The sequence below is a fragment of the Protopterus annectens genome, chromosome 6.part0 (assembly GCF_019279795.1).
Source record: "Protopterus annectens isolate FY-2018-M chromosome 6.part0, PAN1.0, whole genome shotgun sequence".
NCBI lineage: Eukaryota > Metazoa > Chordata > Ceratodontiformes > Protopteridae > Protopterus > Protopterus annectens.
In genome coordinates, this window is record NC_056737.1 from 798810478 (window position 1) to 798826639 (window position 16162).

At 40.8% G+C, this 16162-nt stretch overlaps 1 protein-coding gene across 10 annotated transcripts in view; it reads left to right on the forward strand.

Annotated features, from left to right (window-relative positions):
- The window catches only part of PPM1A (protein phosphatase, Mg2+/Mn2+ dependent 1A), a 1336273-nt gene that overhangs the window by 1212687 nt on the left and 107424 nt on the right, over positions 1–16162 (forward strand). For all 10 annotated transcript variants that reach the window (XM_044074476.1, XM_044074477.1, XM_044074470.1 and 7 more), the window contains one exon: positions 11539–11596. In XM_044074476.1, the coding sequence (XP_043930411.1) occupies positions 11539–11596 (58 nt within the window). The remainder of the gene's footprint in view (positions 1–11538; positions 11597–16162) is intronic.

Consider the following 16162-nt stretch of genomic DNA (forward strand, 5'->3'; position numbering starts at 1 on the left):
ATTTGGGATGCATGGCTAGGCTTAAAAAAGGCTCTTGTGATTGTTAACCTAATAAACAAGTATGAATGTCTGATCTTTGGCAGAATAAATTCCATATAAACACTCAGGCTACTGGAATTGCAACAGTGATCTTGTCAGACATCTACTGTTATGGAAATTTAACTAACATAACTGTAATTTTTTATATCTGTTGAATTTTGGAGAGAGTAACTTTTTTTTTTTGTTCTTGTAACAGTGTTTTTTGATCTTACAACTAATTTGGCACAGCACTGCTATACACAAAAACTAACTACCAGAAACTTAAAAGTATTGCCTGTTAACTACATTTTACCTTTATCCATACATGAGTAGGGCAAGGTACCACAATCTCTTTCTTCCTGTTGACACAGAATATCCATTACAGCATTTTGCTATGTTACTACATGATACTTTTGATACAGTATATCAAACAGTATTGAGAACAATATCACCAATTTATTACTTGCTTGAATCAGTAATCTTTGTTCTTAGATTAGCAAATCATCATGTGTAAGTATTGATAAACCAAAAACATGCAGTCTTTCAGGTAAGCTAATAGTTTGGAAGGAACAATTTATTGTCATCATTCTCATAAAGACTGAAAGTTTGCATCTTTTTGGTTTATCAATACATATGTGAGATAATTTGTTAATACAAGAACAGAGAGTTTAAGCAAATCATGACATGTACATATTGTTAAACCGAAAAGATGCAGTCTGTCAGGTAAGTCATTTGTTTGGAAGGAACAATTCATTATTATTATTCTGGTAAAGGGTTTAAGCATTCCCCATATCCACTTGTATTACACCCAGTTTGAAAGCAGAAGTGCACATATTGGTTATTAGTGGGAGAAGCATACGCATTTGCTTATTTGCACTGGTTAGTTTAAATTACCTTGAGTTTCTTGCCTCAATACTTTCTAATTCTGTGGGCAACTACAACAGTTGGTCCTCCCTTTCATGGCATGACAAATGATTCCTCTCAGTTTACCTGTCAAGTACCTAGCATTGTATAATTCTTTTCAATCATTTGTGTCCTTGGTTTAAACCCAGGACTTTGGCTAGGGTGGAGCAAAGGCGTGGCTGTTAGGTGGTGCAGTCAGCTGTGGAGAAGAGTTGCCATTTACATTCGAGTGCAATGATAGGCTGTATTTTTGACTGAGGGCAAAACATCCACTTATTTAGAGAACTCAGTTGGTACTAATACATAACTTGTAACCACACTTATCAGAAGACTATGGTCCAGTAAAGCTGATCTGGGGTGACTGCATAGATTTTAAAAAAATGGTTTACGCTTGCCTTTTGGGTCATTTTGAAAGTAAATCAGGCATTCATTTGCAATACTTTGACACATTTATTTCAGACTAGCGGTACCCGAGTTTGAATTTCACTTTCTGATACAGACTCTCTGATCTCAGATGTGCATGAGTGATATGATTGAACTTAACCATTTTTTCTTGCCATTGCAAGAGGCATGTAAGATACTTTATAGCCCTTATAGCCTTCTGATAATCTATTAATTATTTGTCAGGTACTTGTTCAGTTTGTATTCATCTGGAATGCTGTTCGGTCTCTCATTCTTTCTTGGGTCTCTGTCAAATCTTGATGAGAGAGTGATTATCTTCCTAGAAAAGCCCATTCAACCACAGCTATGGCTGGACCTGGATATGTCACATCCCTATCCAAGGCAGCTTCTTTTGCTGTTTAACCTACTGTCACATTTCCCAGAATATGTTGATTTGTAGTTACCAGTTTTTATACATTTGCTAATCAACCAAGCTGATTGGACACAAGTACCCCTTTTCAGGGGTGACCCAGAAACACTGTTTTGGTTAAGTGACTAGCTCAAATGTCGTACAGTAGGCAGATGAATGTGGAAGGAATCAAACTGTGTTCCATGTTGTACAGAAAGCATTTGGTTAACTGCTCAGAACCTTAAACCCCTGTGTCAACTCTTAGATATTCTTTTGTGCTTTGACTTTATAGAATGATCACTTCCCTGGTACCTTTCCTTTTTCCAAAATTTTCTCTTAAGATTTTATCATGTTGTAAAGGCTTCCCTGGTAATCTGTCATCCCCCTTTTGGCCCAAGCCAACAAATGCAACTCACTGAAGAGTGATGGTACTACTAAATCATTTCAGTGAGTGTGTTCGGTGGCTTTTGTACAGCATTCCATGACATTGAGGGATGCTTTCAACTCTGCCATCTGAGTCAGCACATGACTGGATAGTTTGTACGTAAAATAACTAGTGTTCATCTGGAGTACAACTAACATAACCGTGACATAAGCCCCTTTGTGTCAATATCAAAAGCCATTAGTGTGCCCCCAACCCACAAGGTGCACCTTTGCAGTACTGTCCCCCCCCCCTCAAAAAAAATGACAGAGGAGTATTCTCTAGTTTTTGGCAGCCAGCATTTGTGGCTTCCCGTCCATGCTATAGTTAAGCAAGTGGCACTTTCTTCCTACCTGTGCAGTTGAGCCTTTTTTTCAAGAGCAGCTGTCAACTTTGCTATTCTATGGAAATTGATGCCTGTGGAATTTCCTGACAACAACAGCTTCAGTGTGGCACAAGATTAGAAGGTCAAAAACAGCAGTAATGTCTTGCCTGCATCATAGTCCACTACATTCCCAGAACATACTTCATATTGGGAGTAAACCCCTTTTCAGCTGGATCCAAGATCTGAGAGAAGTACCTTAAAAGTTGAAGCTGGAAGTCTACTCCCAGAGCTGCTTGGAGTCACTTTTGCAACAGTACAGCTGAAATTGCTCCATCATTAACATGCACTTTCATGTATAATGGCCAGTTTGCATCTGCATTATTCAAGGTTTCAGTAGTAGTCAAAGCATTTTTCCAATTCTCAAAAGAAATCTGAGCTTCAAATATCTATACCAAGGGCTGGTCAGAAGCCTTGCAACTTACAGCATGGCACACACCAGTTGCATCCTTTGAGCAAAAATCAACAGCTTCTTTAGAGGAGTTCACCAGCTATATCAACTTTCATAACCCTGTCACTGTGGTGAGGAGGAGGACTTGCTGAAAAACTGTCACCCTTTCACTTACTGGCTGCCTTCTCTCCTGTAACATCTATTCCCAAGAATTTTACTTCAAGTTACATGAGCTGAACCTTGTTCTGATGCATCTTTAAGACAACTTCATGCAAGACTTTACAGACAGCATGCAAAACTATATCTTACTCCTCTCCTGTATCTGGAAAAAATTATAATCTAAATAGTGTAGTACCCAGTCTCCAAACCACAAAAGTTCCAGGATCAAGAGCCTGATGATACAGGTAACTGTGAACCTCATGTGGCAACCTTGAAATCAGGTACTGTTTATTATCAAAGGTGAAGACAAATAGTAAAGTTGTGACTGTGTCAGACATGCTGAGAAAAAAAAAACATTGGTGGTATCAAAACATGAAAATACTTCGCAGTTACTGCAAAGCTGGACCATTAGTCTAGAAGTAGTAGCCAGTAGGTGGGCTGCCAGGTGTTTGTTCCCTAGCCTCAGATTAGTTTCACACTCCTACTTTTCCCATTTTTTATGGGATACTTCGTGAATACTTCATGTTCTGCTGCAGTCTTGTACTTTCTTTGGAAGGGTAGCATTTTATCAGTGGAAACGTTTACAGCAGATTATTTTACTAACCCACAGTTATTTTTGTGTTAAAACTACAAGTCTGGGAGAAAGCTTTGTAATTCTTGCTTCAAGAAGCATCAGTTTTAACCATGTGATGCAAGCATTCTTTTTCCTTTTTATACAAGGACTGGAAAAGGGAACATTTAGAGACATTATGTTTCCACAATGTGTGGTTCATAGGTTGGTACTAGGCTGTCAGCCCTAGGGCCTATACAAGCCTAGCCATAACAATTCCGTGGCTATTTCTTCCCACACTGTTTACTTCCTTGGAACCCTGTCTAGCAGGGCAACTGACGTGATCCCCGGGGTGAATTTCCTTTCTCCCATCCATTCTTCAAGGTTCCTTTTGAAGAGGGCCAAAGAGGCACTCTGCTTGACATGTATGGGCAATCTGTTCCAGAGTCTGGGGAGTCTCTGGGTCAGGAACCTATCCCCCCAGCATGTTTTGTTTATTGTGATGACAAGGTCGCGATCCCTGAACCCTGTGGCTCTGAGGGATTGGGATTTCTTTAAGTGTAGCATGTCCAACAGCTCTGGGTTTGACATGTCCTTGTATGTTAAGCAGAGATCGCCTCTGAGTAGACGATATGTGACGGAGTATAGCTGGAGTTTAAGGCGGTCAGTGTAGGGCATCTGCTTTAGGCTTGTGATTCTTTTAGTGAGGTATTTCTGCGGCCTTTCCAGTTGTTGCAGATGTCTTGAGAGGTACATACCAAACGGGGCGTTGTATTCTATAATGGGTCTAATGAGGGATGAGTACAGTGGGACAATGACCTCCTTTTTTCTGGATGAAAAGCCCTTAGTGATGAGGTGTGCCACATAGAAGGATTTCCTGACTGTTGTGGCGATGTGGTTATCGAAGGTGAGACCACTGTCCACCTGTGTCCCCAAGTCTCTTATCACACTTTCGGTGTTTAGTGTACTGCCACCTATATGGTAATTCACGAATACGTGTTTTTTCCCAAAGGGGATAACTATACATTTCTTGGCATTGAGCTTGAGCCCATGGCTCTGGCACCAAGCATCTGTTTCTCTAAGGCCCTTTTGTAGGGTATCCACATCATTTGGGGATTCAGTAATGGCTCTCAGTTTGCAGTCATCTGTGAACTTTGTTAGCCAGAGTTCCTTAGTGTTGGCCTGTATTTCAGAGAAGTAGATACCAAACAAGAGCGGTCCCAGGACTGAACCCTGAGGTACTACATTTGTCTGGAGCTGGATTTGGAGTCTGCTACTTTTACAGTGTGGGTTCTATCAGTAAGCCAGTTAGCAACCCATTGGGTGACGTAGGGATTAATGCCCAGCTTAGTAAGTTTGTCTATGATTCCAGAGTGGGGGATGGTGTCAAAGGCCTTGGCAAGGTCTAGATAGGCTGTGCGGACTCCATGGCTCTTGAGACTGATTCGAAGAAGTCAGTCAGGTTCAGGAGACAAGATCGGCCCTTCACAAACCCAAACTGGGTGGGGTCCAGTGTTTGAAGGTTGCCAATGTCTTTGTTTATAAGTTCCATGTTAATATGCTCCATGGCCTTGCAGATAAGGCTCGTCAGACTGATGGGACGGTAGTTTCCGGGATCCAAGGTGGGTCCCCCTTGTGGAGTGGGATAACTGTAGCTCTGCGCCACTCAGTGGGCACGAAACCTGAGGTGAGGCTATGGTTAAACATGACACTTAGGTGAGGTGCCAGTTCATATTGTAGTTCATGTAGTACACAGCTTGGGATGTCATCTGATCCCATGGATGCTGTATTCGTAGCTTTGGAGAGTGCGTTTTTTTACCTGTGTGGCCATTATTACCGGAATTTGGCAATCTTCCGGTATTGAGATGGACCATTTAGGGGGTGAGAGGGGGGGTGAAGTTGGCACTGAATCGATCTGCCAGGATATTGGCAATATCCTTGGGATCAGTATATTTAATGCCATTCTGTTTTAGCTCAGAACAGATCTGAGCATTGCCATTTAGATTCTTGACATAGTTATAGAATGCCTTGTGGTTGTCTTTGGAATCTTTGGCAATTTTATTTTCGTAACTAGCTTTGGAGGATTTTATGAGGGATCTCAGTTTCTTATTGAGACTGGTAAGGGAGTTTTTTCATCCTGGGATTTTCCTCTTTTCTGCAACAGTTTCTTCCTTTTGTTGTAAAGTTTGTTCATGGCAGGGGACCACCAGATTGGCTTCCTTTTTTTGGATGAGAGCATCTTGGTTCTATTTGGGATGGCACGATTCATTCATGAGTGGATGTGCTCGTACAGTACCTTAGTGTAGGATTCAGCAGTTGAACTTTCAGTTCCCGTCTGCATGGGTGTCATGAAGTTTGTCACTTCTGACTTGAGTAGCATGAAGTTGGCTTTGGAGAAGTTTTTTTATGGAGGTTTCCTTACCGGGGGGTGGGATGTGGATGTTAAGGGTGATTAGCTTATGGTCAGACCTGACTAACGGGGGGGTGACCATAGGTGTGGAGCATCGATTTCCCATGTTGGTAATGACCAGGTCTAGGATATTGGAGCCCCTGGTGGGACTATGGATTAGTTGATCCAGGGCGTTAGAATTTATGAATTCCAAGAACCGTTGGGCAAAGGTGTTGGTACATGAGTAGTTTTCCCAGTTAATGGCAGGGTAGTTAAAATCACCCAGTATTAGGGTGTTTGGTTCTATCTTAATATTTTCCAGTATGTTTAGAAAGGTGTAGTGAGAATCTTGAGGTATGTTGGGGGATCTGTAGCAAGCTACAATTTGGATTGCAGTCTTACCTAGTGTTAGTTGCACCTGGATAATTTCAGACGCATTGTGTTGGGCAACTAGCCTGGTGGTGTGATTATCCTTGGTGAATATTGACACTCCTCCACCTTTAGTGTTTCGGTCCTGGTTTAGTGGCCGAAAAGTGTGGTAAGAGTTGTAGCCTGGTATTGCAGGGGTCCTCTCTGGAGCCTTGAACCAGGTCTCAGTTACTGCACAGATATCGATGTTCTCCATTTTTAGGAGTGCCTCGAGAGAGTGCATTTTGGGGTTTAGACTTCTAGTATTTGAGTTGCATTACCTTCAGATTTTGCATGCTTGTACCTGTTAAGGTGGTGGTTTTTGTCCTTTGAACTTTGCCTAAAAAAGGCACTATAGGGGTGGCAAGAGCCTTAGCCAGTAACCTGAATCCCAGGGGCGACAGGTGCAGACCATCTTTGGCAAAGCATCGTGGTCTGTCGATCATTAACTAAGTTAACCACAATACTAAGGGAGGGGGGGCTCAGCACATTCATTACACACCCAAAATTGAACATGCAAATCCTCATCCTAGGTTTCCATCAGAAGTTTGTGAACTATCATCTTCCTTTTGACTGTGTTATGCAGTGGTTCTAGAACCATCAAATCCAGCTGATGATGTGGTGAGTTATCCTAGAGCTGCTTCATGTTCTGACACTTTGGAGGGGAAAATGCAGTACAGTTTATCTTTCAGTTTAGGCTGGTCCTGTCTGAACAGTAGAACTGATTGACTGATGACCCAGAGATGTCTTATTGCTACGCAGACAACAAAACTCTGGCTCGCTAGAGCTCCTTCCCTGTCCTATAACACACTGCTTCCAGCTGATTATCCAGACCTCATTGCCACAGACAAGCTGTTCAAAATCTCTTCAGTTTAGCTGAAGTGTTTCAGGGACAACTTTTTGTTGTTTTGGACCAGATTAATTTATTTATTGCTCTCATGTTCTTGCTCGTTAGGATTAGATAAACAGCTAGCAGTAACTAGCAGTTTTATTCAGTTTCTTAGGGTTTTAATGACCTTTTCCAGGGTTCACCAGTATGAACACTGAATGATTGCCAGCCTGTCCTGTTCAAGAGGCAGTTGGGGGGGGGGGGTGCCTTTTCCTGCATCTGCTTGCATGGATGGCTGTCAAACAAGACAGCTGGATCTCGGGAATTATATCCAGAGGTTATCCAATACCATTTTCAGAAATAGCCAAACTGCTGCCCTTCTTGCCCACTCTTGGTTTCATCCCATCAGAGGAGGGGGGCCTAACAGGTGGCAAAGAAATCTCCCCTCAAAAAAGCTATCCATGAGGTCCCTTCAGACCGTAAATAGTCCAGATTCTTCATTTGCCCAAGAAATCTCAGGACCTCAAACCAGTTCTGGACCTCAGCCTGTGAAGTCAGTATGTGAAAAAGAAGTCATTCTGGAAGATCGTAATACAGTCTGTCCTGCCATGCTTGCAGGCAGGAGGCTGAATGTGCTGTTTAGATCTCCAGGACTTGTATCTGCACATCAAAATAGTGAAGCAATCAAACAATTCTTGTACTTTCAGGTGAGTGCCAGTCATCGGTTCAGGGCCCTGGCCTTTGGTGTCACCTTAGCTCCCCAGGTGTTCTTCAAGTGTATGGCTGATGGTCACAGTACACACATGGTTTCTAGGAGTAAAAATATTTCCCTGTCTACACTGCCACTGCTGGCTCCTCCCAGCATCTATAGTGGGAACACTTAACATAAGCAAAAGGACTAGATGAGGTGGGAAGAAATGTAGAAAAAAGCATAAATATAGTTGCAAGTATAGAAAACTTCTGGAAGAACCTCATGTTGATCAGGAATGGATGCAGGAATGGTTGAGGAAAGGTGAATTCAAACCAAGAGATGAAAGGTTAATATTGGCGACCCAAAATAGTGGGTTATGTACGCGATGGTTTACAAAGTCCATTGAACATGTGGGAGAAACAGACAAGTTTTGGTTTTAATTGGAAACAGTCACACACATCTTGTTGCGACATACTAATGGCGGAAGGACTGTATACTGAAAGGCATAATAATATGGCAAGACTGTTGCAGTGGGGATTGTGCAAATGTTATGGTATTGAAGTAGCTGAAAAATACTGGAAACATGAGCTACAAAGTTTATATCACATGGAATCACCCATTGCCAACAGTTCAAAAGATAGATGCTAGAAAACCAGATATAGTGGTCCAAGAAAAGAACACAAAAGTAGCACTGATCATTGAAATTGTCACACCCAGTGACTACAGTGTCTTGCGTACAGAGACACAAAGTCGTAAAATATCAGGATTTGCAGGCAGAAACAAGAGCAATGTGGAAGAAAGATACTCAGACATTTCCAGTAGTAGTAGGAGCAACAGGGCTAATAAAAAAGAATCTACAGTCGTATTTAGATATGTTACCAATCCATGTAACCTCGTACAAATTGCAGGAGTTATTACTGTGCATATTGCGGGTTCTGCAAAGAGCACTTTTGGCTGACATCAAAGACTAAAACCATGCTAATTTCATGAACTTTAATTGCACTTTGACTTAGGAATGGGGTCCATTCCCGTCAGTATTAGAAACCCAAAAGATTGGAGAAATTAAAAAAGAAGTGTTTACTCCAGTTATGACTGTCCTTGGGGATTGCATTCAGTTTAGCAAAATTTTAACTAGAACACTCTGTTTCTGATGTTCATTGGCTGACAGTTGGATGCAGTTTAACAGACAGCAATATTAATTCCAGGCAGGATTGCAGCAATAGTTCAAGCTGTTCTGAACATGTCCATACTCCTCAGCTGTCCAGAATTTTGCACTTAGCCCAGATTTTTGCCTCATATTTTTGGTCTGTTCCTTATAAAATGCATAGTTTTCTGAGAAATCTTTGAGGTCACTAACTAATGACAGGCATTTGAGTTTCAGACTTCTCATCCTTCAGAAATGCATAATGCATGCTAATGCAAAACATACTGTTTTATCAGCTTTCAAAGTTTATAAGAGCAGTATTTAAAATTTGTCCCTGATTTTGGACTTTGCCCCCCCCCCCCCCACCACCACCACCATCTTATTTTTAGCTTTGTCCAGATTTTTTTTAACTAAGATGTATTAAGTACATCCCGAAAGCCCAATGCAGCTTTGGCTTCAAAACGTCATGCCTTATGATGGCCTCTATTCAAACAGTGCAATATGCCAGACTATATGAATCCTGCAGTGGGCACTCAAGAATGCCAAAACCCATAAACTTTCCAAGATTTGTCAGAAGCATCTGTTCTGGTGGATGAACCCAGAAAATCTCAGTTAATGGACTTTCTTTGTTCAGCCTATCTCCACAGCTGCAGTACCCACTTGACACATCCATACTGGCACCTTTTGAACAGGATGGTCCAAGGCATGTGGACCACATATGAGGCCAAACTGTATGCCAGCATCTTGGAGATGAATGGTCTTCATAACATTGCAGGCCTTTCAAGAGCTTATCCCCGAAGGTGCAGTGTGTCCACTCAGACAATGTGGTGTTGCTATGGTACCTAAAAGAGCAGGACAGAACATGATTTTTCACCTCTACAGAGGGGTGTGCAAGTTTAGAAAATGACCACCCCTTTGCATAGCTTTCTAACAGCAACACACATCTATGGGACTTCCATTATTATTGTAAACAGGTTGAACAGGCAACCACAACTCCCTGTAGAGGTTATACAGTTAATTGCAGCCTCTCAAAGGCCATCAACCTGAATGATTTATAGACGTAAATAGCAATCATTTTCACTATGAGCAAGTAGACCTCTCACTGATACCTTATTTACTCCTATATCTCAAGTAATGACCTTTTTAATTTAAAAGGTATATTTGGCTGTAATTTTGTCATATCTGTGGACTACATTATCATCCCTAGAATCACACAGACTTTGTAAAACATTTCTAAAAGGTGTGTTCCATTCCAGGTTGCCCCTGATTGATCCTTCCCTTCTGTGGGACCTCAGTTTCATTCTAAATAAAACTTACCAGCTCTGCTAATATAAATTCCTGTCTTGTAAGTATTACTACTGATAGCTATCACTTCCACCAAACAGTTCTCAGAATTGCAGGGTGTATCATCCAAATTTCCTTATGTTTCTTTTCATAAAGACAGAATATATCCTTCAAGGCCAGTGTTGCAACACAGTCTAATTTAAATCAGTCCACCCACTTTCCTGTGTTTTTTCTCAAGGCATTTCAACAATGTAATATGTTGCAATACTTGAGCATGTACAGACAGCTCAGATTTTACCTGCACAGAACTAAAGCATTCAGAAAGGAACAGTCTGTTATTAAATTAATTTTCCAGTTTGAAACAAGGCTGGAAAGTGGCTATGGTAACACCATCAAAGAAGTTATCTCACTGCATGTGTTGGTGTTCATCTAGTAACAAAACCCTCCTTTCTGAACTAAAAGCACATATTGTCAGGGTTCAAGCTACATTAGCAGCATTCTTCAGGAACTAGCCCTTCGATGCAATTTTTGCAGCTCCCAACATGGTCTACCTTTAATACTTTTGCTAAACATTACAGTTTCGATATATTGTTCTTCAAGTCTAGAACCTCTTTGGGGCCTTCATTCTAAAAGGTCTTTTGTCATACTTAACCATCCAAGGACTGCTGGATATTCTGTCCAGACATGGCCAGTCTAAGTGCATAAGTTATGTGCCAGCATACAAGATTTAACTGGTATCTATCTGGATAATGAAACCACCCACACACCTACCAACTCCACCCCTCCAAATTGTTGGGTTTGGAGGAGCCTAGTTGAACACCAGAGGCCTTCATTTGGCTCTTGGTTACTAAATTCTCTATATCGTCAGATGTATCTTTCTTCATTATACCAATGATGGTTACTGAGATTGCTTGTTTCCCTTGATGTGGAGGATCTGCTGTGAAAGTTGCTTTAAAGGATAGAGGCAGAGTTCAAGCTAGCTAGAATTTTGTTGCTGTGGTGATAAGGTGTCTTCATTGACCAGTTCCAGTGTCCAGACAGATATCGGCTAAATGTAAAGTTCTGGTGAGTATATAACTTATTTTTATCTAGCAGGTAATGTTCAACTCTGTATCTTTATATTATTGTGATGAAATGTTTGCATTATTCACTAAGCATTTGTTTTATAATTTCATTTAGACGGGGTGTAATTGAAGCAGTTTATAACAGACTGAATCCCTACAGGAATGATGACACTGTAAGTATCGTTACTTTCTAAAATCTTTTATGTATAATAGTTTAGTAAAGATATTAGCATTTTGTTTTTATATCATGTACTCAGCACACAGTACTTGAAATCCATTATATCATGGACTATCTTATTTCACTGTTTGTGCACTATTCTTGTCTTTTTCACCCATTTCAATTGTATTACTTTTTATTGTATTTACTGTTTCACTATGTAACTTGGATCTCTACTGTTGTCTTCTCCTTCACTCAATTCAATTGTATTTACTTAATGTTTTACTATGTAGTTTGGAGCTTTTCTCCCTGGGCCTCCCCTGAAAACGGACCATCTTGACTCAGTCGGACACTCTCGGTAAACAAATGTAAAATAAATGAATACTCCTTGAGGTAAATGCATAGATGAATTATATTCTGCTGACGTTAACCGAGGCAGAGAGTCCGGAGTAGTTTTAAACAACTTGTTTACTTTGGTTATGGAGTTCTGTCTTTTATTTTGCAATCAGATGTAATTTACAGACAGTATTGTAAAATCAAATTCTGGAAAGGTCTGCACAGTATTACTTGTATGAATTTCTTATTTTCACTGTCCAGGGTTTTTTTTCCCTAAAAATTGGTAACATTGTTAGGTTCAGTGTCATAGGCTTTGGAAAGCTGTTTAGTTCAAAACAGCCAGAAGGGGTATGTTACAACCAGACTCTGGGCATAAGGTCAGTAAGTGTTTTATATGTTCTTTATGTGCTTCACTGTTGCAGTCATTATGACTGGAATCTCTGCTCACAGGCTGAGTTCAATATGTGACCTAATTCTCAGAGCTAAGCAGGGCAGATGCCACCTTCTCTTGGACATCAGCACATCCTGGTGTAAAGTGGCATCCAGCTGCACCATGCACCATATTTATTTCTTGCTTGCCTCAGGGGTATTATGCTGAGTAAAGAGCATTCATTAGTCCTGCATTACACTAAGTTTTCAACTCAGACTGAGCAGATATGTACTCCATTGTGAAACTTTTGCTGCAATTTTTGTGTTGTGTTAACTGCAGTTGCAGTTTCTAATTGGTAAACTAACAGTCTTCCTTATGTTATGTGTAGATCAATGTCTGTGCTTGTACCTTTAAGAAGTTATCCAAGGGCCTGCACAGGTGTATAAATACTGAGCATGTGCAAGCTAGACTGCCATTTTGTAGTAATCTGTTAAGACATAAGTATGCATCTATGTAAGGTCTGTCTGTTAACCAGTTTGTTTATATTTTATGATGCTGCTAACCATCCTGATGTGTTTCTGTGTATTAATGCACCTAAACAAAATACCCTGCCTGCTTGTCTTCTGTGTTAGAGAGGGACGAGCAACATGGTGTCACAAGCGGAATGCCTAAAAGGACATGGTATCTAAAATGACTTGGGATAGGAGGGAATCCAAATTCTTCAGTTTGAGTTCGAGGGGTACCTAGTTGAAATTGGAGGAATATACAAGAGTGAATCATCCATATGTCGCAAAATAGGTCAGAAACTAATTTTGGGTATTAAACTTGCTCAGCACTATTTCTTATTCACAAAATATGAAACGAGGCATGCAGAATGCTCTAAAAGATATTCGCATAGATATGTCTGATATTGATAAAATATTTGAATTACTATGAAAAATGTTTGAAATAGTCTGAATTGCATAAAACGAAAACACATTTTTCAAAACGCGCCTAACGAATCTGTATTTTTCATATTAAAGATATCTGAGTTATCAGAAGTGTATAAAGAATTTACATGTTTGTGCAGTATTACAGTAAAGCTGTTTCGCACAATACAGCCACTACAGAGCATATTTCGCGAAGTACAGTATTTTGAAGAGTTTATTGTGCATTTGAATGTTATTACAAGCTCACAGAACAGTTTGTACATAATTACAAGGGCCATATTTTCAATGTGTTTCTGCATGCTTTGTGGGCATGGCAGACGGATTTTGAAAACCCAGTGCACTTGAGTTTGACAGTAATATTGCTGAGAACTGAAGAGTGTTTGAGCAAGAGTACGACATTACAGGCTGCATTTTCTGATAAAGATGACAGTACAAAGGCATTTATTCTGCTTAATTTAGCTGGGTCAGAAGTTATAGAAAGGGAATGTTCATTTTTGTATACACCTACTGGAGAGGGGGAAAACTGTCATGTTGCACAAGCTGAATCAAGAGAGGACCCTGAGTTCTTGAAACATAAATTTAGAGAAATGTGTAACCCCCAGACAAATGTTACAATGGAAAGGCACTTATTTTATACAAGGAATCAAAAGCCTGGTGAAACTTTTGCAGCATATATAACCAACATGAGAAATAAAGCTAAAACATGAAGATTTGGTGATTTAAGGGACGAGCTGATAAGACAGACGTGTGTGGTATAAAAGATCGTGCTGTGAGAAAGATTTTGCTTCATGACAGTGATTTAACTTTGAATAAGGCCTTTGAAATTTGTCAGATATATGACCTCACAGAAAAGCACACAAATCTTACAAATTAGAACAGCTCTAGAAGGCACAGTGGCAAAGCTCATGTTGATAGTATGCAGCACATAGTTAAAAGAAACAGGCCTAAGCACATGGCAGCAACTGTAACCCCTGCAGCACTTGCTGGTAAACCTCAGAGCTTTCTGGCAAATTCCAGGGTTTGCACAGCGTCAGTGAAGCATGAGTGAGTCAGCAAACTCGAAGCATGGGCCCCAACCCAGTTTCATTGCCAACTGTCGTAATTGTGGTGGAAGTCATGAATCTTAAAGGGAGAAATTTTTAACTTTTGGTCAGCAGTGTCACAAATGCAATAAATGGAATCATTTCAAAAAAAATTGTAAATCAAAGGCTCACGTTCTTTTATTAAAAGGGAACATTTTATGAAATGAGTTGATCAATTAGAGAGTTGCAACCCTACTCTTTATGTTGATGGTGTGTCAGTGCTTTATGAAACAGTCAGTGCAGTAGATTTAAGGGCAAAGAATGAAGTTTTTTTGTACTTTTTGGATAAATGGCAAACCCATAGTGCTCAAGGTTGACATAGGTTCCAAGTGCAATATTATGTCAGTAGAAACATTTGCTAGTGTGTGTCACGGTGAAAGTCTTGATTTGGCAAGGTGTGCGAAGCTTGTTGTTTATGGAGGCAAAGAAATTCAAACTGAAGGCTCAGTAGTGCTTTCATGTTACTCTGCTATGAGATGCTGCAACTTATTTTATGTGGTCAAAAGGTATGTTCAGTCATTATCAGGGCTCCGAGACAGTTTGAAAATGGCACTGCTTTCATTTAATAAGGAAGTCCGTCAAGTTAGCCTAAAAGACCACTTCTCTAATTTCACTCAGTACATTTTTTCTACCTATGCTAATCTCTTCGAAGACAAATTAGGGAAGCTTCCAGTTGTGTACTCCATGAAGTTAGACCCAGATGTCAATCCAGATGTTCTTCGTGTTTCACTGTTGCAGTCATCACATTTGGGTTATCTTCTTGCAGTAGCCCTCAGTCGGCCTGATTATCAAAGTCTTGGGTCCTGCATCGGTTGCTGTCTTGTCTTCTGTGACGTCAGGTAGTCAGGGGTATAAAGCATGCAGCCAACATCATTGTATCAGTCTTTCTTGCCATGCGGTGCCCGAAGCAGAAGCAGTTTGCAAGTGCCGGTCGGCCATCTCCTGAAATTTTTGTTTTCAAGTTTCAGAACCGAAGTCTTCAACTAAAGCTAAGTACCCCGTTGGGGAAACTTTTTCATGCTCTAAACCGGTGTCAGTAATTGTATTTCTTGTGGAAAGCTAATACCTCATAAAGATTTTAATTCGTACTGTATTCCTTGCCTAGGCCCTGACCACGACGTACCTCGCTGTCGGTTTTGTGCCTTATTTAAGCAACAAACTATTCATCGTAGGTATATTTACGCTTCTAAATATTTTGGTACTCGGTTCAATTATCCAGATATGTCTTCGGTAAGCCATCCGACTACCGACATTCCGGAAAAACGCAAAGATAAAGACTGAGACAGGCCGCCTAGGTCCAAAGCTGCCGACATTGCTTCTCCTAAGCCAGTTTGCTGGTACTCAGTGAGGCTCTTTCGCAGCCCCTGATACTCGCTACTTCAGATTCGCAGGCCTCTACTGAGACCCATTCGGAGTCCAGTATGCCGTGAGATGCTTCAGCTGTGGAACCTGCGGATGTGTCTACCTTGGATGGGTCCGGAGCCGCTGTGCAGGTACCGGCTTCTGAGGGTGTATTCAGGCCTGCTGACTTGCATATTAAACCGATGCCATCTTCTTCTTCAAGGCATAAAACTCGAACCATGCCTAGAAAACCGACGCCCAGACTGCATGGTCAGGCCTCTATGCCTAAAAAGCAAATGATAAGAATGGCTGAAGACCTTATTACTTTAATCAGGGGAACCAGCCTTCGCCCTCTAAGAGGATTCTGAAATTTCTGTTTCCTCTGATGACCAGGATTTACGCTTGTCTACCTATGAGGATTCTGATGCAAAGGACTCTATTCCCTCTGCTTCCCCCCCTCCAGAGGATTTCTCTTTTGGTGAAACCTTGCATACTCTTAGGGAGCATTTTTGCTGGGAAAGCCA